This window comes from Dendropsophus ebraccatus, chromosome 6 (genome assembly GCF_027789765.1).
Source record: "Dendropsophus ebraccatus isolate aDenEbr1 chromosome 6, aDenEbr1.pat, whole genome shotgun sequence".
NCBI classification, from domain to species: Eukaryota; Metazoa; Chordata; class Amphibia; order Anura; family Hylidae; genus Dendropsophus; species Dendropsophus ebraccatus.
In genome coordinates, this window is record NC_091459.1 from 111,061,231 (window position 1) to 111,088,601 (window position 27,371).

Here is a 27,371-nt window from a genome sequence, read left to right on the forward strand (position 1 = left end):
CCAGGTGGATAAAGTCTGTTTTAACACACACAATGTTGAGAGCAGTAGTGATAAGACACAAAGATATCGTTGTTCGTGACGCCAAATCTCATGTAGTGGCCAGGGGTGACCTTACTGCGGTTGCCGCGGGTGACGGTGGTGCTCCGAGCAGTGTAAGAGGTGTTAAGGCCTTGGCCCCTGAAGCAGACTATCATGTAGATGATGTTCCTAGTTCCTTAACCTGGTTGCCGAGTAATAAGTAATCCATAGACACAGGCTTTTCAATGAACAGTGCTTTTTACTAGCAGGAACTTGTAAGTGACAGGATACAGTTCAGTAACAGGCAGACTTTTGGGGAGTCAGTGGACTAGCAAGCTTCTGGAGCTCCAGGGCAATAATGCATCTTTAGAGTCTTTAGTGTGTTGTGCTGCATGTATGCCGGCTGTGCAGGTGTGTGAGGAAGAGAAGACAGACCTGGTTTCTGTAGTATAATTTCGAGGTCCTGGAACTGGAGCGGAGGACCCTGTGACAGGAAGCACGGACGTCTTCTGTAATACAACTGGGTTCCGGACACAGGATACTGAAGAGAGGTCCGCAGCGTGCAGAGGTTTGGACTTAGGTCTAGTCAGCTTCTCACATAGTGTGTGTGCAGACACTTAGATGCTGCCCTGGGTAATGCCAGGCTTCCACTGACCAGGGATCTGGAAGATTCCCTGTACAGGAGAATTAGCTCCACCCATTGATGACATGCCTCATCACATGCACCAATCGAGCTAGCTTGCTAGTGCTCCATACCTCACAAGGAATGCTGGGGGACCAGCTTAAGGTGGTATACACCAAATTACCACTTTTACATTACCACTACAATACACTAAAGGGAGCATGGGACCGAGGAACAGACAGACAGCATATACCTGACTGGTATGTTACAAATTCACCATTCATATAAAAAAGCCTGCTGAAAACTGTATGCAGAGGCATCAGCTCACTTAGGGATCAGGTTTAATGCTGCCCATAGACGCTTATGGACCCTGAAGAGGGAAAAGAAGGAATCTGTGGAGTAAGGGTACGTGTACACTACAGAATCGCAATGGAAAACCCGTTGCAGATTCCGCAGCTCGCTCCCTCTCGCAGATTCAATGAACAGGTTCATTCTTTGGATGGGCGACAGAATCCACCCGTGCATAGAAATAGAATGGAGTTTTCAGTCGCGATTCTGTAGTGTGCACTTACCCTAAGTTAGGGATGCTTAGTATTACTTCTTTCCTCTATGGTCCGTACAGTAAACAGTGACATATTGTACATCTCTGTTTATTGTATAGGAGCAGGGATTCCTGCCAAAATGACGGGTGTGCCTGCTTTCTATGTAGTTTTTGTTGTGCTCTTTGCTAAACATTGCAGAAGGCTTGGCTGTTCAGCCTCCATAAGAAAATACACTGTCCACTGAGCAGTATTTTCTGTGCAGCACATATTCGCTCCACTTGCCAGATAGTTATTTACCCACGCACATCATACAAGTTGTGATGTAGCAGAGGTGACGTTGGATGAAGCATACAGGGTACAGGTGAGAAAACTAATTGGATGTGACATAACTAAACACCTCAGCTCGTAATTACTTTTCTTAATTACTTTATATTACTTGTTATCTTTAGGATCAAAATGAATTTAACTCTTCTATAGCCAAGAGCCAGACAAATACAGCAAGCATAGAAGGACTAAGGCCGGGAATTGTCTACGTGGTGCAGGTCCGAGCACGAACTGTGGCTGGTTATGGGAAATATAGTGGAAAAATGTGCTTCCAAACCCTGACTGATGGTAAGTGGTGACTAGGAACATCCGCAAGGCTTAGATTATGATGGCTGTTAGGGAACATAGGGGAGAAATGTAACAACGTTAAGAGCCCATAATGTTGAGTTATAATTCGACAGCCTTCATAACCTTGTCTTGGAGCATCTCCTATAATAAAATGATAACGTATCACTTATTTGACTAATGGGAGCCCCCAGAATTGGTGACATAGGCAGCATTATTTATCCTTGTATACCTGGGCATTCTATATGTGGTCCATTAACTGTGCAGAAAGTATCTCTCGACTTTAAAGGGGTTGGCCACTTTATAGAAAAATTCTTTAGTTTACAGTATTAGTAGCTGTACTCGCTGTATATACTGACAGCAGCTCCCTGTGTGCCTCATAGAGCTAAAATCAGTCTCCCCATCTCCAGGTTGTGCTGCCCTGCTCTGTGGTGAGTCTGTCTATAAGATGGCCGACATGGAGGAGCATGTGACCATGCCCCATCCCGTGTCCACCACTGAGCATGTATATGCCTATGGTGGACACTGGGGTGCGGGGCATGGTCACATGCTCCTCCATGTCGGCCATTTTATGGACAGAATCACCACAGAGCAGGGCAGCACAACCTGGAGAAGGGGAGTCTGATTTTAGCTCAATGAGGTACACAGGGAGCTGCTGTCAGTAAGTGCTGTAAGTACACTCACTAATACTGTACACTGAACTATTTTACTATAAAGTGGCCAACCCCTTTAATTTATCTTTATTTTGTAAACCCACATTTAGTTTAAGGGATAGTCTTGTCCCCTTTAATATTAGAGCAGAGACCCTTAGCAAAGAATGACAATCCATGAAAGCATGAGGGTGTTAAGAAAAGATACTGTCCCTTTAAATAATTTTACATGTAGGATATCTCATCCTCTTATACAGCACACTTTATTAGCTGTATTTTGGGAATAGTGCATTTGGCCTCCAATGAGTTTGGGTGATGAAAGTCGAGCCAGTCTTTTCTAGACATAAATGCAGTGATCAGCACTTAACAGCTACTCCTACAGCGGCAGACATATTGTGCAGCATTTTCCTGAAGGCATCCAATGATGTATATGATATATATTATGTCTTGCTTTATAACTATCTACATGTAGGGAAATGAGCAATCTGTATGGGTCATTTGGTTGGTTACTACCATCAGATTCCATATGAAGAACTGATTGGCATGTTAACGTTTTGTGATGTTGGCAATGAAGTGTAAAATGGAACCTATATTAGATTTCCAACTATATATGCCTCATTGAATCTGAGTGTTTCATATACAATTCATACAATGTGCGTCCCGTGTATTTACATCAAGGAACTTTCCCCCAGAGGAATAGTCCAGACTATCGAATTCTCTGCCCCATTCCGTTTGAAATTTCCTTATATTCCAGCTAAATTCTCATTTTGTCCTGTTTGCTAAATAATCTAATTCCAACACATGTGTCACTGCTTGACAGACACGAGGGTTCTCCTCCACGAGCGGAAACATTCCACCCACGCTGGCACGGGGCACAGCGCCAGACTATTGCATGCGTAACACTGCTGGGCATCACTCCTTACCAAGTCTGGGCATTAGAAAGGTAGCTAGAGTTGCCAAGAGATGCTGTGCGTATGTATTGTTCCAAAGAGCTTAACACCTTCCCTGCCAATCCTCTTTGGACTCTGTGCCCAATAAAGGTTAGGTGGATGTTGGCCAAGACAAAGAGGAGGGAATTTTTTTCCTTATGTTTTCATTGCGATGAGAGTAAAACAATAGATTATATATGGAGCGAAAGAAAATAAAGAGTATAGATAAGAGCACATTGTCCCAGCTTGGCCCGTCATTCATTTCCGATACCGTTTGTCCTACCATCAAGTCCTTCTCCTAATAGTCCTTAAGCCACCGTCAGGACTTCATGTAACATCTCGGTTATCAACACGGAAATGTGGTCATCAAAAACAGAACCACCTTATTCCGGGATAAATATTAATTTATGTCAAAAGTGTAGGGGTCAGACTGTCATTTGGGAAGTATTAAACACAAAGGTCAGACAGCATAGGCCATGGAAAGTTAGACAGGAGGAAGTTTCAGGAGGAGAACAAGGACAGGAAGATAAGATATAGTGTGCACAGGAAAAGCTCTAGGGAGGGAGACATAACTGGTCAATGAGGTGTCCGAGGAAAGCCAAACATGTCGCTGCCATATAATGCTATTCACAGTGAACAATGGGAGGCTTCTCTCTCCATTCACCTCCACTAAGCAAAGGATTCCTCTTTCCATTAATCTCTAGCTCAATAAATGGAAAAAAAACCTAAAACCTAAGGCCTTATTAAACTGAATGATTATCGGCCTTACCTGCCTGATTACCAATAATGGTTTAGTGTAATAGCACATGTTGAAAGCTCACGGTCACCGTAGCTGACTTCAATGGGCAGCTCAAACAATCAAAAGATCCTTTGGGTGGCCCCTCCTGGGGCTCCCCACTCGTTGTCTCTGTAAAAAACAGCCTGTAGATAGAAGTTAACTTTACACCTCATTATTATAGACATTGGAACTGAGCTTGATTTGCATGTAGCGGTTTTCATTGCAGTCCAACTGGAGTGAAAATATCGAAAAATTGGACTACTATAAATGTTACCTGTTGCTTCATGAGATCATTTGGGTTCTCATATAAAACTGTCTGGAATTCCCATACAGTGTGTTACGCGCACACGTTTGCTCCTGTATTACAGAGGCAAGTTCTGGCCTGACCACAGACTGTGGTATCCCAATATGAATGCCCCTCTTTTTCCTTAAGCAGAGAGGAATTGTAACAATGGATTGTTGACATGCAGTATATAGAGGTCGATAGGACAACCCTATGTAAAAAAAAAAAAGTTGGGAAGTAGCGTTCCTATAATGATCGTAACAATAAGGCCAGGGCTACAAATTGACTTATGGTTGTGTGATGTATAGCCATAGTGTTGTGTTGCTATAATGTAATGGGAATGTGTTGCAAGTTACCATGCAAGATTAGATATAAAGCTGCTGGTTTGTAACTACAGTCACTATCACTTTAGCGGCACAAAACTTCGATCTTATGTCTAATGGCCACAAGTCAACAGGTAGCCCGAGCCTTAATGTCCCTATATTTAATAGAGATAATTTTATATAACACATGAATTATTCCCGCTAGTTTGGACCCCAGTGATAATAGCCTATGTAAACAGGCCATAAGTCATTCCAGCCTTTACGGTTCTCCCTTCCAGGCTCCATTTTTATGTCTGTGGTTTTCATTCTTTGTCCTTGAGCGGCTGCTTGCAAATTGATCATTTTTCTTCAAATGCTCCAAAAAGAAAATAAATAAATAAAATAGGGAGAAAAAAAAAAACAATTTTCTGTTGATAAAAATGGATTTAGAAGCAACAGAGCGTGATCGAAAATTTTTTAGTCCTACACAGCAGGACTAGCATTTAAAGAAGCAAGTCTATCTATAAATCTGGGTAATGAATGTGAGCTGCTGTTCCCTTTAAGCAGCCATCATGGTTACTACTTAACCTGAAATGTCTCCAGGTCTTAAAGTGCAAACACACCTTCAACATCTGATGGCTGAACAATCATTCAGCTGTCAGTTACTGTATCTTTCCTGTCCGGCCCCTGTCCTATCCATACACAGGAAAATTTGGCATGCCCAAACAGTTCTGTTTTCTCTGGCGGCAACTTATCGCTCCCAAAACAAAGGGGTCCATCATGCCTGACCCCTATCGCTATCAACAGTTGGTGTAGAGCGGTGACAGTGAGGCAGGCGGGATTCCGAGTAGAGTCCGTGGCAGCGATTTTGCTCGGAATTTCCGCCCCTTTCCTCGGTGTGAACGCACCCTAAGGCTTATGGACCCCGATGCAAAATCTGCAATTGAACCTTCCAACTATTATGCATAATTTGTACCACTGGTCTGTTCACATTGGACTATGGGACCTTTTAGACCCCCCAGGGCTCAGTGCCTCATTTTTAAGGCAACTTTTGCCACCCCATAGCTCCAAATACCCCTCGGAGGTTAACACTATACAACTGTACAAGCCTACAAGTCATTTACAGTTTGTTATTGATGCCTTTTAAATTAGTCATCACCTTAAAGGATTGTATCCTGTAAATCCTCCCTTAGGGCTCCTTTAAGAACAAAAATCATACTTGTTTTACCCTTAGATATGCAATGTCCCATTGTGGTGATTATCACGGGGGATATAGAGAATGCTGGGTATGGACTTATTTTACCATTCAGACCTCATGAATATATTTGTACGCACACAAGAAATTACTGGCAGATAGGTTTCTGACAGATTTCCTGACCTTTGCTGGGTGAAAAGAGTGGAAGCTCATAATGGAGACTTGACATTTTAGATGGTTCAACATGAATCATGAAAGGAACATACATATAATAAAGATCGGACTGGAGGTCTAGATTTGTAGATTCGCTTACATGGTCTATCTGACACAAATGATAGGCTACATTACAAAAGGCTGATTGTTGTAGGGCAGACTGGCAGCGCCCTGTGTAATTTCTTCTATCCCCTCTTTTAGAGGATTACAAATCCGAGCTCAGAGAGCAGCTTCCCCTGATTGCCGGCTCGGCTGCTGCAGGCGTCGTCTTCATAGTGTCTCTGGTGGCCATCTCCATTGTTTGCAGCAGGTGAGTATGCTCTGCTTTCTTTATGTCACTTGATGGGGTTATAGCTGTGATTTCTCTGGAAGCTTGTGTCACATAAAAGTGAATAGCGATACAATAACACCTTGTCTGTCTCTATGTTCTTTGCTGGATGTTCTCACTGCCTGATAGATGGATACACTAAAGTCTGTACAGTATATATGTGTGTGTGTGTGTGTGTGTGTGTGTGTGTGTGTGTGTGTGTGTGTAAGATGGCAGCAATGTGCATATTCTCCTTTTTTGTATTGAATAAAATTATAAGGGGTATAAGCATTAAAAGTTGGAAAACATATTGTATTCCTTAAAAAAAAAAAATTGCATAACCTTCTGCAAATTTTCTCTTTCTTCCGCTATCGCTGTCATTGAAACGTGATGCCAAAAAAACATTTCATTCTAGCAGGTAATGGGGCCCCAAACTTCCACCAGTAACATCTTTCGATATGTTTTAATAATATTAAGGTGAACTTTTACCATTAAGAATAAGAAGACCGATTAGACGGTGTTCACATGATGTGATGTGTGCTTGGCCTATGTACCTGGAACACTTTGCAATTAGAGATGAGCGAACCTGGAGCATGCTCGAGTCGATCCGAACCCGAACTTTCAGCATTTGATTAGCGGTGGCTGCTGAAGTTGGATAAAGCCCTAAGGCTATGTGGAAATCATGGATATAGTCATTGGCTGTATCCATGTTTTCCAGACAACCTTAGAGCTTTATCCAAGTTCAGCAGCCCCAGCTAATCAAATACCGAACGTTCGGGTTCGGATCGACTCGAACTCGAACCCGGTTCGCTCATCTCTATTCACAATGTATACCTGAGATGCCCAAATACACCGTATAGCAAACAAGATTTCTTTGGCCTCCATATAATGAGAATTTGTACTCTATACAATGGAATCCCAAAAGAGACTGGGTTAAAGGGAAACTGACAGCAGGGGTATGCATATATCTGGTGATCCGGCATCTTCATAAAAAAAAAAGTTCTCTATTCTGGGCTGATAGTCTCACAAAGGAGGGTCAGTGACATTGTCAGCGCTTGCCTCGCTCTCCGGCCGCTGCTGTGTCTTCAGACCGCCCTGTCTCCTCCAGAATGATTGACAGCTGAAATTCCACACAGCGAAATCTAAGCCAACTGTCAATGTCCCCTCCTCCATTTCATAGTTCCAAATGGAACATGGCACTACACTTACCTCACCGGAATTTTTTGACCCAGCTCAATGATGCCAAAGGAAAACCATGCCAGACTGACAAAGATTTGTGAGCCCACCCTGAATCACAGAAGAAATTCTGACATCAAGTCATGACATCAATAGGTCCCTCTGGCAATTCTCCAGTGGTTGACTATAGCACTCTCCAAAGATCCATTGTTCTCATCATAAGTCTTATAGCGAGGCAATGACCCTTAATATATTTAGCTTTTACCGATCAAACGCAGTATATTAATGGTCCGTCCGATCCTCCAGCGAACTGCATTACGGCTATTTGCATCAATATTTTTCAAGTCTAGTGTTTTTTTGTATTTCAGGAAGAGAACGTACAGCAAGGAGGCGGTGTACAGTGATAAACTGCAGCACTACAGCACCGGCAGAGGTAAGACATAGCCACCGGGGACAACATTTGTCAGCAGAGTTCAGGCTTATAGTTAAGTATTAATTCTAAGTACAGCAACACTCAACATTTCTAAAGTGCATCTGTCAACATAACACATACGGGGTCATCCATTTTGTTGGATGAATCAATATCTATGTGAACACATTGCCTTCCCAATAAGTGGCTTCATTTGAGCAGAACTTAGTGATGAATGGTTAGGCTGCATTAAGTGGTTGTACGCAATGTATTACGGATATGCAGATTTACACCGGTGGAGACTGTAGGTACAGAGCCATCTTTTTAGATATGCACCTTTTTATATAAAGTTTTTGCTTGTTGTTTTAGAGTTTTTTTTGGTTGTTTTTTTAACTATTATACACATTTCTTTAAAATGAAGCCCCCTATCCTTTGAAGGTTTGTCTAACCACAGACCATATAGTTTCATATGAAAACCTCATTGAAACCCTCAGCGAACATCTGATTTTACCAGAGGAAGAGGAGGCTGACTGCTCATTTCCACTGCTGAGAAAATCTAGTATTGCACAGTGCCTATTCAATGATACCAATTATTTTTATCGACTTCTGGCATGTTACAAATTTTGATTGTTGGGATTTGTGTGTTGGGACCCTCAAAGGGACAAAAGAAACCTAACAAGCGGTGTTCCACTTCTTTTCTAAAAACTCTTCTCAGAATGTTTTGAGAAATGAGACTTGTGAAAAGTTGGTAAGAAATATAGGTATACTTTAAAATGAACAAACATCCATGTTAGATCTAGATTGCCCGAAGTCCCCAGATAGAGAACCACTTCTTGGAAGCAGCTTCCAGTTCTAGCTTATATAACAGGGTCTCTAATGGAGAACCCTACTTTATAACATACATATTGACAACACAGGAGCCAGAAGCAACAAACTCTGCAAGCTAAGTGCTTTTATATTGTATTGTGAGCGAGTTTTGGAGCGTGCGAGTTTTTGATCTGAAGTGTGTTTTTGTCTCAAGTGTGGGACTTTAATATTCTGGGACTTTAGATTTGGGGCGTTTTAGAGGAAAACAAATTGTTTATTTACTTTTGAACACATTGTTTGCTTTTGTTGCTTGTTTGTTTTTTCTTTCTTTATACATAATATCCCCATATAAATGAGCGCCATGTTTGACAATGCGGCCCAATGTACATCTTGTGCGATGTATGCAATCCTTGATCAACCGATCGAGGGTGCATACCATTGTGGGAGATGTGTGCATGTTGCTGGTTTGGAAGCCCAGATCCTGGATCTAAATGAGCAGCTGCAACGATTGAGATGCATTAGCAAACTGGAAAGGGGTCTGCTGCTCACTGAGCAAGCGCTCCAAGGGGTAGATGGGGGAGAGTGTGATAGCATGGAGGTACAGGTGGAAGAGGCAGCTAGTTGGGTCACAGTTAGAAAAAGGGGTAGAGGGAAGAGTGTGAGGGAGGCCAGTCCTGATCTGGCACACCCCAACAAGTTTGCCAAATTGGCGGATGAGGGGGTTGTTGATTCAGGGGTGGCATTGCTGCAGCAGGACACTGCCTCTGAAAGCCAGGGGGGTGTCTGCTCCAGTAAGGTGGGAAACAGGAGTTCAGGGCAGGCCAGGCAGGTACTGGTAGTGGGGGACTCAATTATTAGGGGGACAGACAGGGCAATCTGTCACAAAGACCGGGATCGTCGAACAGTGTGTTGCCTTCCTGGCGCTCGAGTTCGTCACATCGCGGATCGGGCCGACAGATTACTGGGAGGGGCTGGCGATGACCCAGCAGTCATGGTGCACATTGGCACCAATGATAAAGTTAGAGGTAGGTGGCGGGTCCTTAAAAACGATTTCAGGGACTTAGGCAGGAAGCTAAAAACTAGGACCTCCAAGGTGATATTCTCTGAAATATTACCTGTACCACGAGCCACACCTGAGAGACAGCGGGAGATTAGGGAGGTAAATAAGTGGCTCAAGAGCTGGTGTAGGATAGAGGGGTTTGGGTTCATGGAGAACTGGGCCGACTTCTCGGTCGGTTACAGGCTGTACGGTAGGGACGGGCTGCATCTCAATGGGGAGGGTGCAGCCGTGCTGGGGGAGAAGATGGCTAAGAGGTTGGAGGAGTGTTTAAACTAGGGCCCGGGGGGGAGGGCAACAACAATATAGTGAGTAAAGACAGAGTAGATGGAGAGCTGGGCCTAGATTATGGAACTGGGGGTGGAGCGGCGGGAGGGGTTAGAACAGTCACTAGTGACAAGAGGAAAGGGAATATGGACAAATATATTAAATGTATGTATACTAATGCTCGAAGCCTCACTAACAAAGCTGAGGAATTAGAACTCAGAATGGTTGAAGAGAAATATGATATAGTGGGGATAAGCGAGACATGGCTGGATGAGAGTTATGACTGGGCTGTTAATATCCTGGGTTATAGTCTATTCAGAAATGACCGTAAAAATAAGAAAGGGGGAGGGGTCTGTCTATATGTTAAATCATGCCTTAAGCCTATTCTGCGGGAGGATATATGTGATGATAATGTGGAGTCTCTTTGGGTAGAAATAAGGGGAGGGACGAAGAATAATAAAATTCTTATAGGAGTGAGTTATAAACCTCCAAGTATAGTGGAAAAATCAGAAAATCTTCTTATAAGACAAATAGATGCGGCAGCGAAGCAGGGGGAAGTCATTATTATGGGGGACTTTAACTACCCAAATATAAACTGGAAAGCAGAAACCTGCAGCTCCAGGAAGGGAAGCGTGTTTTTGGAAATAGTAAAAGATAATTACCTTTCCCAACTAGTAGAGGAACCAACAAGAGGGGGGGCCCTTCTGGACCTGATCTTAACCAATAGGCCCGACAGAATATCAAAAATAGAGGTGGGGGGTCACCTAGGTAATAGTGACCATAACATAGTAAGTTTTCAATTATCCTTCAATAAAATTATTAGTAGAGGGGCTACAAAAACATTAAATTTCAGGAAGGCTAATTTCCAAAAACTAAGAGAGGACCTTGGGAACATAGACTGGGACAATGCCTTCAGAAATAAAAGTACACAAGAGAAATGGGACATATTTAAGAGCATCCTGGGTAAATCGTGTGAACTACACATACCATATGGGAATAAACGTAGTAGAAATAAGAGAAATCCAATGTGGTTAACTTCAGCTGTAAGGGGTGCAATAAATGATAAGAAACAAGCATTCAGACAACTAAAACAAGAAGGTAGTGGGGAAGCATTGAGCAACTATAGACTGAAGAATAGAATGTGTAAAACGCAAATAAAAGAAGCAAAAATAGCAACAGAAAGAAGGATAGCCACAGAAAGTAAAACAAATCCCAAAATGTTCTTCACTTATATAAATAACAAAAGACTTAAAACCGAAAATGTTGGTCCCCTCAAAAATAATCTGGGTGTAATGGTGGAGGGGGAAGAGGAAAAGGCCAATCTACTAAATACATTCTTCTCTACGGTATTCACAGAGGAGAATCCCATAACAGACGACATGACTAGGGATAATGTTAATCCTCCCATAAATCTCACCTGCCTAACACAACAAGAAGTGGGGAAACGCCTTAAAAACATTAAAATCCATAAGTCACCGGGCCCAGAAGGTATCCATCCTAGAGTTTTGCAAGAATTAAATACTGTGTTGGACAGACCGTTATTCCTAATATTTAAAGATTCTATTACGACAGGGATTGTTCCACAGGACTGGCGCATAGCTAATGTGGTACCGATATTCAAGAAGGGGTCAAGGAGTGATCCTGGAAACTACAGGCCCGTAAGTCTAACATCTATAGTAGGTAAAGTATTTGAGGGGATTGTAAGAGATGCTATACTAGAGTATCTTAATGAAAATAATCTTATGACGCAGCACCAGCATGGATTTATGAGGGATCGGTCCTGTCAGACTAATCTGATCGGCTTCTATGAAGAGGTAAGTTATAGACTGGACCTGGGGGAGGCTGTGGATGTTGTGTATCTGGACTTTTCAAAGGCATTTGATACTGTGCCGCATGAAAGGTTGGTCTACAAAATGAGGATGCTGGGACTCGGGGAAAACGTATGCAAATGGGTAAGTAACTGGTTGTGTGATAGAAAACAGAGGGTGGTCATTGATGGAAAATATTCAGATTGGGTTTTAGTTACTAGTGGGGTACCACAGGGGTCAGTGTTGGGTCCACTTCTTTTTAATATTTTTATTAATGATCTTGTAGAGGGGCTACAGAGTAGAATCTCCATTTTTGCAGATGATACTAAACTGGGTAAAGTAATCAGTACAGAGGAGGATAATATCATATTACAGAGGGATTTGGAGAAGCTAGAGGCTTGGGCGGAGAAATGGCAAATGAAGTTTAATGTGGATAAATGTAAGGTTATGCATTTGGGCCATAGAAATAATAAGTACAGTTATGTGCTAAATAATAAAACACTGGGTAAAAGTACTTCCGAAAAGGACCTGGGGGTATTGGTGGACAGTAAACTCAACTTTAGTGATCAGTGCCAGGCAGCAGCTGCCAAGGCTAATAAAATAATGGGGTGCATCAAAAGAGGTATAGATGCTAAAGATGAGAACATAGTTTTGCCTCTTTATAAATCACTGGTCAGACCACATATGGAATACTGTGTACAGTTTTGGGCACCGGTATATAAGAAGGACATAGGTGAACTGGAGCGGGTGCAGAGGAGGGCAACAAAGGTCATTAAGGGAATGGGTGGGTTACAGTACCAAGACAGGTTATCAAGCTTGGGGTTATTTACGCTAGAAAAAAGACGTCTTAGGGGCGATCTGATCACAATGTACAAATATATGAATGGACAGTACAGAGATCTTTGTAGTGGTCTTTTTACTCCTAGGTCTGTAACAATGACAAGGGGGCATCCTCTACGTCTAGAGGAAAGAAGATTTCATCATCAGCATCGACGCGGGTTCTTTACTGTGCGAGTGGTAAGACTGTGGAACTCTCTGCCACATGATGTTGTCATGGCCGATTCATTAAATAAGTTCAAGGGAGGACTTGATACTTTTCTTGAACAATATAATATAACAAGTTATGGGCATTAGATTTCTGGTGATACGTTGATCCGGGTATTGTTCTGGTTGCCATTGCAGTCGGGGGGGGGGGGGGGGGGGGGGGAGGGGGGGGAGGGGGGGAGTTTCTCCATGTGGTGGGGCGGTTGTCTTCTGCCCCATAGGGGTTTTTCGCCTTCCTAGATCAACACAGTAGGATTCTCCTAGGTTGAACCTGATGGACTCTTGTCTTCTTTCAACCTTATTTACTATGTTACTATGTTACTATATTCCCTAACAGGACATATGGACAAAATTTGTTGTGCTGGGGCAACCCTGAAAAATTGTATTCTAGGGAAGGAAACTATATCATGCAGAAGGGGAATAAAGAAAATAAAGGAACCATACTCACCTGCCCAGGGGCGGATTAACTTTACCATAGGCCACTACACTGTAACTATGGCGGCACTAGCCTGGCGTTCATAGTACAAGACAGATAATGTCATGATGTCCTGATTTGTGCAAAATTGCCATAAAAAAACAGTGATTTTTTGCAAATCATGGCGCAAGTGTAGCCAGGAGACAGTACACCACTGAAAGTATAAGTCTTTTTGGGTGGTCATGGACCCCCCAGGAGCTCAGGGCCCCGGGCTGCCGCCAGAAACGCCCCTATTATAATCCACTGCTGCACCTGCCCCATCCCCCCTCCCCCGCATCTGCCGTTCTGACAGCTCCCACTCTCCACTGCTTCCACAAGAAATGCCTGCTCAGCCAATCACTGACCGAGGTCACTATGCTGCAGGCAGTAATTGGCTTAGTTAACATTTTCTACAGGCTTATCAAATTGAGGATCAGGAGCCATCAAATTGGCAGCAATGGTGGATTGGGGCAGGGCAGTATTTTTTTTTTTTTTTTTAAAGGTCTATTCCCGTCTCAGTAATTATCCCCAATCTGCAACATAGGAAGTAACAAGCTGAACGGTGGGGAAAATGTTCATCAGTTTTGTTGCCATGCTCATTTTTAAACCCTTGTAGAAGGAGCAGCTATATTGGTTATATCTTTTAAATATATTTTTGGGATCTTCAAGACCTCCACAGAACCTGGATCATAAGTATTATATTTGCTTCAGACAATAAACCAATAGAGGAAACTGCCACTATCCAGCATGGTCTTACGTCTTATTCTCCTTCTAGTACAGTGCTTTTTCTTAGCATTCATGACGGTCTCTCGGTCACCTCCACCCCCTCTCTATTTTCCCCTTTCTCATCACTTCTTATCAGGCCCGGGTCCCATTGCACATCACTCAGTGGCTGCAGCTGCTTGCTCTCACCTTTGCTCCGGCCTCCAATCTCAGGCCCTTGTCACATGTGATGAATCTTGATTTCTTGGTAAAGTCGTCCCTTCATTTATCTGCTAATAGGTTTCTTATGACACAGTAAATAATAGCCAGGCTGCAGGTTGGAGCTGGCATAACACTGCCTGTCCCCAATCTGTCAGTCTCAGTCTCAGAGTGTCCCACATTCTCATATTAAAGCAGCTGGGAATGTAGAGATAGATGTCGTGAGCGCAGAAGAGACACCCAGCCGTGCTGACCACGAGAGCCAGAGAGACTATGATTATCTATAACTAGAAATCAATCTATCCATCCATCAATTATACATCTATCAATCATTTATCTATCTATCTGCACTTTAGATAGCTGCCCATATAAATGCATTGCTGGTTAATCATGCTGGGATAAAGATCTACAATGTTTGCAATACATGCAGTATTGCTGCTGCTAAGCTCCATTAAATTCAATGGAACTATGCTGCAATTCTAGACACACTGCATGACCAAGTGTGGCACTGTATCTGGAAAAAAGTAACTATGATTTCCAATCCTGTCAAAAGGGACATGTGGCTTTTTAATAAAGATAAACTATAGGCTACATTGGTATCCATAGACTGTCAAGAGGATGGCCCCCACTTCTCATTTGTCAATGGGTGTCAACCGTCAACCTTAGCATGACTACTTATATCATAGTCTGGAGTCTACTGTATATGATCTAAGTAAGAGGACAGATCCCAGTGTGGACCCGCACAGATCACTATCCTCAATGCAGTGGTCCATGAATTGCATGGATTGTATACTGACAATCATGACTTTTCTTGTGGAGTCTGCAGGTCGTCTGTATCAAGTATAATCTATCTATCTATCTATCTATCTATCTATCTATCTATCTATCTATCTATCTATCTATCTATCTATCGTATCTAATATCTAATATCTATCTATCTATCTATCTATCTATCTAGACAATTTGATATATGCGGCACTCAGAAGTAGGTGAATGCTGGGTGCCAGCTGTTACACCCCAAACCAAAGGGTGTGTGCGTAGATAAAAACAAAATATAACCACGGCACTCCAGGCTTTTTGTGCAAAATAGGTTTATTCTATTATACTATTAGAAAAAAATAGTGGAATAAATATTTCAACTATTTTGCACAAAAAGCCTGGAGTGCCGCAGTTATATTTTGTTTCTATCTATCTATCTATCTATCTATCTATCTATCTATCTATCTATCTATCTATCTATCATCTATCTCTCTCCTATCTATCTATCTATCTATCTATCTATCTATCATCTATCCACCCACCAATCTATCTATTTACTCTATTTTTAAATATCATCTAGCAATTTTTTTTTCTGAATTACAGAAGTAGCCAATTTTACAACTAATAAGGATTAGCTAATTGACCTATAACTATTCTGCGGTTATGCCTTAAACAACATTCAACAATGCTGAGGTTGTGTTTCTTCTTCATCTATATTGAATTACATGCATAAAAATGGGTCCTTTCATGGTAGAACAAGAAATGTCATTTGCCAGCTTGCGCCCGTGTGTCATTTAGGCAAATAGATGCATCTCTCATTAAACAATCTGTTTACGGTGGCCTGAGAGCTGCAGAAACCCACCCGTAATGATATCTGTCCTTTCCCCGGAAAGATTCTTGGCTGCAGTCAGGGTGAAAATTAATTAACCCGCTAAGATCAGAAAGATTAACCTCCTTTTGCAATGTGTGGCTGTCATCTATGGCTGAGAAAGAGCAAATGATCGAGTTGATACTGAAATGCCAACGACTTCCTGGAAGCCGGATGGAGAACACCAAATTGAATTTTTTTTTATAAAGTGCATATTATTGATGGCAGCACATAGAGAACCTGGGACAAGGGGGAACAAAACCTTCCTTACCCCGGGACACAGTGATAAAGTGTAAGCATAATGGAATGATGATTTCATTATAAAATGAAGATAAAGCCAAGGAGGGATTGAGAGAAAGGAAACCAGATTCCTGTAAGGAGAGTGAGAGAGCTGGGGGGGAGGGGGAGTGTTGAGAGGCGAGTAAGGTGAGCAGTGATGGCTCTATAGAGATACTGGCGCACAAGGTAAGATAAACCGGTAGAGAAGGGAGGGGGAGGAAGGGAAAAGATGCCGTATCAAGTCTTCATTTCATCACATGCTGGACAAGAGCTGAGGAAGATTTAATCCTGGTCTGTGAAGCATTGTCATATTCAAGGAAATGCATTTCCCCTATATAAGATAGATGTAGAGTTGGACAGATATGAGCTGGCTTGAGATGACTGCCCAGAGCCTGAACACCACACGTCATTTTCTCTTATAACTGGATTTAAAGAGCAATAGAATGAGGGACAGAGCAGAGGAATCTGTATATCAGTAAGAGAAAAAGAGTATGTGCTCGAAATGCATCCAGATCAGGGGTTGTGGTGGCACAAGGGTGTTATATATGTTGGTTTAAAGTGGACTGAATAAAGCTCTGGCCATTTTTCCAAACACTAAGGACCCTTTTACAGAGACCAACAAGCTCGATTTCTGTGATCGGCACTTTTTGCAGAGCCTTTACGCAGCTCAAATAATCACTTGACCATACATGTATGTGTGGATATCCTATCAATAATCAACCCAATTTGCACAGCTGATGTACAGCCAATAGCAGTGATTTTATTGGCTGCACATAAGATTCGATCATTGCTGGTCTTTTTATGAATGCTAATTCACCTGACAATTGGCCTATGTAAGGGGGCCTTAAGATAGCTATAAACCTAAAGATTAGAGATGAGCGTAACTTGAGAATGCTTGAGTCCCATTGTTAGGCATTTGAATACCGGTGGCTAAAGAAGTTAGATGCAGGCCTAGACAGTCCAGGAAAACATGGATCCACCTTAAGGCCATTGGTTGTATCCATGTTTTCCTAGAATCCATTGGGTTGCATCCAACTTCTTCAAATGCGGAACGATCGGACTTGAGCATCCTTGAGTTGCGTTCATCTTTACTAAAGATCATTCTGTTAATTCTACTAAAGAATATAAAATCAAACAGATATTTTGCTTATGGTGGCAATCCGATTACCTTGAACAAACATCAGTCTCTTGATGGGTTCATCACAGATGTTTAGAATACTTGCTAGTATTGTTATCCAAGTCCCAATGGAGTCAGGACAAAAACACAGTCAGTACAGCTATAGATACAATGAGCATGAAGAACGGTGTTCCATCATGTAGAAGATCATTTGTAACATCTGTGTTTGTTTACTGTCACATCCTAGACAGCCAAGAATGACAAATGATCTGTGATGCCCATAATGGCCATCGGGCACCTTCAAAGCTTCATTAAGTTGGAGAGAATGAATTTAGCGGCATGTAAATAACTTGTTGTTTGAAACTTTATCCGCCGTCCATTTTATCTTCTATGTTTCTCTTTCCTGCAGGATCCCCAGGGATGAAAATTTACATTGACCCCTTCACATATGAAGATCCCAATGAGGCTGTAAGAGAGTTTGCTAAGGAAATTGACGTCTCTTTTGTGAAGATTGAGGAAGTCATCGGGGCAGGTTGGACATTTTATTTATTGGACACTTTATTTATTTTATTCATTTCATTTCTGTAGTTTATACATGTCAGCGGAAGTAGTGATTGATTGAAGAAAAAAAAAAAAAAAAAAAACATCCAAAATGGCATTTAATAGATAAACATGGCTACTTTTTCTAGAAACAAAACCTCTCCTGTCCTCAGTTTGGGTGTGGTTTTGCAGCTCAGTTCCTCCTCCAAGCCTGGATAACCGTTCACCAAAAAAAAAAAAAGTGTTCCTGGGGGGAATCATAAAAATGAAAGAAAGACATACTCATCTCCCTTGGTTCCCCTGAGCCCCTGACGTCTTTTGGTCCCCTTCTTGTCACTTTCATAGCTACTTCTGGACTTGTCTCATCAGTAACGGACACTCAGCCAATCACTGATTGAGGGAGGACATTGCTGCACTCAATGATTGGCTAGGTTAGCCGAAAACTGGCAAAACAGTCTTTTTTGGAAGTCAAAAGTAGTGGAATTGGGGAGGGGAGTGAGTATGTAATTTTTTTTTGTTTTTTTTCTTCATGCTGCCCTCAGACAAGCATAACTTTGACCCTGAACTGGATCCATGTCCATCTAGTATTGATGTCCTAGGATTTTTCTATACTTTTTATGTTTTACTTACCCTTCAGACAGCTGATCAGCATGTTTGGAGAGTCAGAACCGCACTAATCCGACATTAATCATGGCCTATTCTAAGTATAGACCAACAAAATCCTTTTGTTAGAAAAATGTACTGGTTCATTGATGCTAATAAAAATGAAGATAAAAACTAGTTTTCATTTAACTTTGATGTAAATTGTTTCAAAGCCCTGCTACGTAAGAATATTATATCCATTGCCTTTGGATGATTGCATGGCTTTACTACCACAATCTCTTAAATACACGTCATCAGAAGTCATGAAATTTCCTGGTTACGTAACATTACATTGGTTTACAGTAATTGTTACCATAAGGCTCCGCAGTTGTATGGAATGGTCACAATAAAGTCATGCTTCACCAACAACCATCATGCATCTGCTATATTTTCCTATGGTGGAAGAATTCGAGCAACAATCATAAGTACAGTGGTACCTTGGTTTAAGAGTAACTTGGATTGAGAGTGTTTTGCAAGAAGAGCTCACAGTTTTTCAAAATTGTAACTTGGTTTAAGAGCATTGCTTTGGTTTAAGAGCTCTCAGTACTGGGTGGGACGGGGAGTGGGGAAGGGGCATGGTCTGCACAGCGGGGTCTACAGCACTGTACTCTGACCCAGGAAGTCTCCCTTACCTTCCAAATCATAGCAGATCCCCTTCAGGCTGGGGCTTGCATCAGGGAACAGGACTGTCAAGGTAATCTCTTCATAGCTGTAACCCCTCTATCCCTGGACAGAGAGCGCTGCTATACTGTGCCCACATCTGCCCTGCTCATTCCTTCATGCTTCCTGCAGTCTCTGTCAGCCCTTGTGTTTCCCATCCTCTCCATTCCTGCTATAATGTGCCTGCACTCACACTCAGCTATACACACTGCTGCTATAATGTGCCTGCACTCACACTCAGCTATACACACTGCTGCTATAATGTGACTGCACTCACACTCAGCTATGCACACTGCTGCTATAATGTGCCTGCACTCACACTCAGCTATACACACTGCTGCTATAATGTGACTGCACTCACACTCAGCTATACACACTGCACTCACACTCAACCCCCTTCCCCATTGCTGTCATGTGGTCACACAGACCGCTGACAGCAGCGATTCTCTATTCCAGCCTGTTGTACTACGCTACTGCATTATGGGGATCTGCAATCTCATCCTGTATCTACAAATTGCTGCTGTGTTATCAGGTTTATGTACTTACTATACATTATACACCACATGCTGATTGATATACTGTACAGTAACTTATAATATGACACATTCAGCTATTTCTAAATGTTTGTTTTACATGTTATTCAGTATAAAAAAAATCTATATTTTTGGGGTGTAGAACTATTTGTCTGCATTTCAATGATTCCTTATGGGAAAATTTGCTTTGGTTTAAGATTAATTTGGATTACAAACACGGTCCTGGAAATAATTATGCTCATAATCCAAGGCACCACTATATTTGGGATATCTTGAGTTTGTAGGACTATGGCGGTGACTTGTCGTTTTACTATTGCCATGATGTGCTAGCCTTATGCAAAACTTACTCACATAATCCATTTTAATATACCCGCAGGGGAATTTGGAGAGGTGTACAAGGGCCGACTAAAGCTTCCTGGGAAGAGGGAAATCTATGTTGCCATAAAAACCCTCAAGGCTGGATATTCCGAAAAGCAGAGACGGGACTTCCTGAGTGAAGCGAGCATCATGGGCCAGTTTGACCATCCCAATATCATCCGTCTGGAAGGTGTGGTCACCAAGAGCCGACCGGTTATGATCATTACCGAGTTCATGGAAAATGGAGCCCTGGACTCCTTCCTTCGGGTGAGTACTCAGAATTACACACAGACACAGGTGGTTATATCTCTTACATCATATACATGACATATAATGCAAATTGAGTAAAAGAAGAACACATAATTGCATTCCCTTTCAATAATGTATGTCTAGGGTGCTAGCCAATTTAAGATAGATACCTAAAATATATGACAGTATATGACTAATCTATTTAAAGGGATACATCCTTCTTATAAGGTGATGGCATATCCCTAAGGTCATGTATGTCTGACCTCTAGAACTGTGGACAAGTGTAAAAATGAAGGTGATGCAGAGCTAACACTGGGATTTTCATTACACATCAGTGTTTACGGCTACTGAGCTGTGTCAGTCCTGTTTGGTTGAATGGGCCTGCACTGTAATTCCTTTAACAGTGGGTTAACAATTTTTAAAGGCATAAATGGTGTCAGATAGTTATACAGATTTGTAAATGACTTCCATTTAAAAACCTCAAGGCTTCCAGTACTTATCAGCTGCTGTAGATCCTGCAGGAAGTGGTGTATTTTGTCCAGTCAGACTTGGTGCTCTTTGCTTCCACCTCTGTCCGTTACAGGAACTGTCCAGAGCAAATATTTTCTATAGGGAATTGCTGTTACTTCCTGACATGGACAGAGGTGGCAGCACAGAGCACCATGTCAGACTGGACAGAATACACCACTTCCTGCAGGACATACAGTGGCTGATAAGTACTGGAAGATTTTGGAATATCTGCGTAACTTTCGGTTGATTTGAAAACAATTAAAAATACCCTTTAAATATATACATACAAATTCTCATTTAACACCTTTAAATCTTGGAGGCAGATACCACAGATCACACGAATAACAGTAGGTAGTCCACCCTGCAAAGTGAAGACTGTGTGTGTCATAGAGCATGCCCACAACACTCTCCTATACAAATCTTTCAATTGTCTGCTAACTGAGATGTCCTGCTATGCTGTCCACTGCTCAGAAAAAGATGAGTGCCCCCTATAGCCTGGAAAGGAAAACCGTATAAAAATCAGAATATAAAAGCGGATAAAAGGCCTCATCTTGTGAAGAAACAGAGGCACTGTATTCCCCTTGAACCCAATTTAGAAGAAATACAATTTAGTAAGACAGAGGCATGTGTGTTCAATCAGACGGTTGCCATTGTTGGATCCTTCATGCCAGACTGATGGATCTACGCTCTATGTAAAGCGTACACAGATGTATACTGGACATGCCTGGGCTATATTGATGAAGTTGTCAGGAGACGGTGCAGCGTGATTGTAAAGATGAAGCACCAGCCAAACGCTCGCTGCAGATGACCTAAAAAAAATCTAGTTTCAGCCTCAGGATAAAAATAGGGACATTAATTGGAACCTTGGTAACTCCTGGAAGTAGGTTATAGGATTCAATCCGCTGGGACCTCCTGTGTCTGAGAGTGAACATAACATTGCCATACAAACCTGCTCACCCAAACACAGCACATGGCAGCCCGCATGGGTCATATGTTACTGGTTTACGTCTGTGTCATCTCATTTTCCATATGCAGAGATTTTTCTTCAACTACCTCTATACATCGAGTCCATGTTGTATGATAATCCCTGTGTCACATGCGATTAGTGGGAATTATTAGCCGAGAACTGGTGCGTATGTTCTATGGAGAGTATCTCTGCATTATACTGCTCTAAAGTAATAGGAAAAACTAACATCATTATAAATATAAGGATCCAATGTAATACCTGGATATAAATACTTTACAGTCTATGTCTGCCTGAAGTCTGGAGCCCGCAGACATCATCAGATGCTCAGCTTCCTCCCTGGAGATGCTTTGCTAGACCTCTATTTCAGATGATGCTTGTTTGTAGGTCTTTCGCTTTTAAGGAATAAAATAAAGTAGTCATTTTTCACAATAAAATTGGAAACGGATGTAGCTACTAAAACATGAGAACGGGGGAGCAACATCATAGGACTGGAGCACGCCAGGACATTGTATGTGTGTGTATATGAGCAGCGATGCATGTCGTATACTGTGTGCATTGCTGCTTATTACATTTATCAGGCTGGGCACTCTCTTACCCAGTCTATTGAATGTGTGGGGTCAGCAATAACCATTAAATGTTGGCACTTACAAAATCCAAGATGGAAACAGACACATGAGAGCTGGGAAGGATCACCTGGACACCTCATTGTTCTTATACCTTATACCTAAATGGAGGGGGTTCTTGGGTCCCAACATGAAATTCTAAACTTATATATATATATAATGTTTTTAATATTTTTAAAATAGCTAAACATTTTGGAATATAAGTTACTGCTTACTCAGGGGATAAAACTCAGGAGTTTACAATCCAACAACATTTTAGCATGAACAATAACATGTTTTATCTAATGTGCTAATACTCAGTAGGCTTGATCCAACAGCGGAAAAAGCTAGGTTCAATCGAACTCGAACCTTGCCAGAGCTTCCGCATTTGATTGCTGATGCCTTCCCGGTCCGTGCGTAAGGAGGAGACATCCTGGGGACCTCCTGGAATTCCGGGTACAGCCTAGGTAATAGGCTGTATTCCAGAATTCCAGGCTTCAGCACGGAACCAAATGCGGAAGGTTCGGCTAGGTTTGAGTTCGATCGAACCTAGCTTTTTCCGCTGTTCGATCAAACCTAATAATTAGCACACTGATTCATCCCGGCAATAGTCCCGTCCCCAGTGCTTCAAAATACCTCATTAGCATAGGAAATAAACTGCTAATGAAAACAGCACCAAGGATAAAGGTAGAAACCTTACCTTCATTCTCAGTGCTCTGCTCCCACCTTCCCTCCCTCCTTCCTTCTTTCCTTCCTTCCTCCCTCCCTCCCTCTCTCCCTCCTTCCTTCCTTCCTTCCTCCCGCTGTCGTTCCTCCCCCTTCCTTAATTTCTCCTTCCCGCCCTCCTATCTTCCTTCCGCTGTCGCTTCTCCCCCTTCCTTCCTTCCTTCCTTCCTTCCTTCCTTCCTTCCTTCCTTCCTTCCTTCCTTCCTTCCTTCCTTCCTTCCGCTGTCGCTCCTCCCCCCTTCCTTTTTCCTTCTGTCCCTCTTTTCTTCCTCCCTCACTTCCTTCTCCCTTCCTTTCGTCCCTCCCTCAATCTGTCCCTCGCTACCCTCTTTCCTTCCTCACTACCTCCTTTCCTTCCTCCTTCGCTTGCTCCCTCTCTTGTTTTCTTCTCCTTCTTCCCTTTCCTACCATCTGTCTTTTCTTCCATCCGTCCTTCTTTATGTCTCAGTTGCATATACATGCACATCAGTGGTAAGCCAGGTAGACTATATACTTTAGTGCATGATTACCTTGGAAATCAAAGCAAACACAGAGAACCTACAGTATATTATTATCTTCTTTTCCCCTACCAAACATATGCTTTGTATTCTTTTTATTACCTGAACAAGCAAAGAATGTGCTGTGACCCTAGCAAAGGGACATGTTTGCTATAAGCGCGGCGTGCCACCCAAGCATGCTCATAATGCGCCTACTACAGTTACACACCGCATTTTCAATGCTAATGTTACACAACCATATGTTCCATAAGCTTAAATATCTATTTTGATAGTTAGCGGGCACAACCCTTGTTATAACACCTCGTATGTTTTTCATCCACTAATGAAGAGAATTGTCAGCCTGCTCGCTGCAGCATTACAGATGTATTGTGACTGCCTGGTACCTTTGCATGTTTGACAGAAGCATATGCATTGAAAGGAATAAAGCCAGCTTATTATATTTCACATACAGCTTTAATAAAGCCGCTCCTGTGTTTTTTTTTTTTATATTTATGAGCTGCATTGGAGATTAAGTCCTTGGTGTTTTCTCATGTAGAAAGAAAGGGCAGGATCTGAATAGGGGTTCTGAGAGCCAAGCAGCATATAGAAGAACTCTGTGTAAAAACAGAACAGTTCAATATTTGGAACTATATTCAATTTATTAAGGTTTAATTTTCTATTGAATGAAATATGAGCTAAGTCTCAGTGAAAAAGTGTTTCAGGGACATTCAATATGGCTGTCATTATGATTGACACTTGGGTTGGCATTTGTTTTTTTTTCCCCCCTGAAATCCTAAATGTGCCATTTATGAAGTGATACAGACATTGTTCCTTTATTGTTAAAAAAAATATATAGATAAAAAATTGACAATATAGGTATTGTCCCTTCTTGACCTAGGGTTGTCGTAAACTGTGCTCCCCATTCCTAAATGATTGCCTATATATTTGAGTGGGCACCATGATTCTCTATAAGAAGCACTATAGGGAAAATAAATTTCTACACCCCCCTCCCCCCTAAGTTGGGAAAAGTCGTTTTAATGGCTTTTTTTGGATCTGTAATGGTTGGTCCATTGGTCATTCTCCATGTTTACAGCACACAGATATAACCAAGAGAGACTCATGGGCAACTCATAAACTTCAGTTTACTGGGGAATTTTGGTTACTTTACATTACATACCTTACTATAAAGTCTTAAAGTAGTTATTCCATGTTGCATCTAATTTTTCATTATTTATATGTCCTTTAGCAAAACGATGGACAGTTCACAGTGATCCAACTGGTGGGAATGCTAAGAGGAATTGCGGCAGGCATGAAGTACCTCTCCGAAATGAATTATGTTCATCGGGACCTGGCAGCCAGGAATATTCTGGTCAACAGCAACTTGGTCTGTAAGGTATCAGACTTCGGGCTTTCTCGTTACCTTCAAGATGATACATCAGATCCAACCTATACAAGCTCCTTGGTAAGAGACCTTTCATTATGGAAAATAATAAAATACAGTATTCACTTAGAGCAATTTAAAAAAGCAAAGATGACTGTAACTGTTTACTACTGAATTTACAGTATGTTTGGGTTAGTGAAACCCTGAATGTTCGGCATTTGACTTCTGGTGGCTGGAGAAGATGGATGTAGCCCTAGGGCTGCCTGGAAAACATGGACACAGCCATAGGCCCTAGGGCAGCATCTATTTTCTCCAGCCACTGTGAGTCAAATGCTAATTGTTTGGGGTTTCACGAACCCAAACTTACTGTACATTCACTTATTGCTAATGTTTACAATTTGGTGGCATATACTCTGTTTCTTCTACAGTTATTTGGATATCTATCATATAGAAGTTCAGCAAAATGTTTACCGTCTTTTAGCAAAGAATGACAATTGTATATGTTTATAAATGCCATAAAAGTACCAAATTCCAGAATCACTGATTCTTGGTCACCTCACATCCCCACAAAATTTTAACTAAAAGGGATCAAAAGAACCCCTTTACCCCAAAATTGTACCAATAAAAACTACCATGCCAAAAACAGGATCTACTATGGTTTCCTTAAAGGAGTTATATAGTGTTAGAAAAACATGACCACTTTCTTCCAGAGACAGCACCACTCTTGTCTCCAGTTCAGGCGTGGTTTGTAATTAAACTCCATCCACTTCAATGAAGTTGCAAAACCTGCACCCAAACTGGAACAAAAGTTGTGTTGTTTTTGGAAGAAAGTGACCAAGTTTTTTTTTATTCTGGATAAACCTCTTAAGTGGAAAAGAAAAAATGATAGGGGTTAGAAAAGGGCAGTGTCCTAGGGACATCAGTCAGGGTCTAAGTGTTCAGACCCTCATTGATCAGTAGAAGAAGCAGAAAGAGACACACACCACCATGCACCTCTCTCTTTGTGTCTATGTGAGCAAGACGGTCCCATAGACTTACAGTAGATTATGCAGCAGTCTTGATCAGGTGACACAGAGTTGGGAGAAAATGTGCTAAGTGCGGACTTCTCCTGGCTTGTTCTCCTGATTGTTCAGGATCCGGCGAACACTAAATAATTTTCATATGTTGCCAAGCTATATCAAAGGTGTTTGAAAAAGACAGTGCCTCTTTAACGGGTTAAAAACACTATTTCTTTTTATGTTGCACATCAAGTATTCTTTGTGAAAGCTGAACACTCAAACCCCTCTGTTTAACCCCAGCAATCTATGTGCCCATTGTACCCCCTCCCCCGCTACCTCTTGATAGCAGCACAATCTGTGCCGAAACATGTTGGGGAAGGGGGGGGTCATGTGTTTGATTGATTGTGATAGTGTATGATCTCTGGCTTCCATAGCCAGACCCCTACAATAAGGATCATCACCTAGCCTGTAAATCTTGGGCAGTATATACATTATTCACTATTATCAGCCAGTAGTATACACAAGTTTTTAATTGTGTGGTTTATTGCTCCTTTAGTTATACATTAAATAAAAGTTATGTTTTACGCCCTTAGGTGTTAGTAAATATGAACCTCCCGATATAGCCACTAGATGGCAATTATATAATCATTGTACCCCCTCTGGCACCTAGACTGGGGTATGATTGGTACCTGTACCTGTTCTATAGCCACACCCATGTACTGGCGGTCCTATTTTGGGCCCCTCTAAAGCCCCTATTACATGGTATGGAGAAAGCGAGCGCCGACCTGTCAGATCAGCACTGGTGTGCTCCTCGTTCCACGCTTGCTGCTGGCGCTATTACACACATCGCCGGGAGTTGCGGGAGGGGCTCCCCGGATGATGTTTATATAGGAAATAGGGCAGTCTGCTGCCGCCGCTCTTTTGCCCAGGGGGCGACGGCCAGCAGACCATCGTTATCGTTCTGAAATCTTTCAACATATTGAAAGACAAGTATCAGCTGACCTTGTCTCTGTCGGCTAATCGCTGCCTTTTAACAGGAGCTATTACACCAAGCAATTATCGGCCAAATACGGCTGATAATTGCTTGGTGTAATAGGGCTTTTAGTAATGTTTTACAAGTGTAAATGGATCAGTGTGCACTACAGCCGGGCTGTTTGCAGGATGATAACTGTGGACTATACAAACATAAATCAGTTCTGTTGGGTATCTGTATTGATGACTTACAGCGTATGCTTTTCCAGTAATTGAAATTCTAATCTATGAAACATTTTATTTAGATAAATAATAATAAAACTAAAGGGCTGGCGCCGTAGGAA

The 27,371-nt window shown here is 42.0% G+C and overlaps 1 protein-coding gene across 5 annotated transcripts in view; it reads left to right on the forward strand.

Annotated features, from left to right (window-relative positions):
- EPHB1 (EPH receptor B1) overlaps window positions 1–27,371 on the forward strand; it is a 244,583-nt gene that overhangs the window by 210,245 nt on the left and 6,967 nt on the right. For all 5 annotated transcript variants that reach the window (XM_069975673.1, XM_069975677.1, XM_069975675.1 and 2 more), the window contains exons 7-12: window positions 1,632–1,794; window positions 6,343–6,451; window positions 7,993–8,057; window positions 17,824–17,946; window positions 20,166–20,413; window positions 24,923–25,138. In XM_069975673.1, the coding sequence (XP_069831774.1) occupies window positions 1,632–1,794; window positions 6,343–6,451; window positions 7,993–8,057; window positions 17,824–17,946; window positions 20,166–20,413; window positions 24,923–25,138 (924 nt within the window). The remainder of the gene's footprint in view (window positions 1–1,631; window positions 1,795–6,342; window positions 6,452–7,992; window positions 8,058–17,823; window positions 17,947–20,165; window positions 20,414–24,922; window positions 25,139–27,371) is intronic.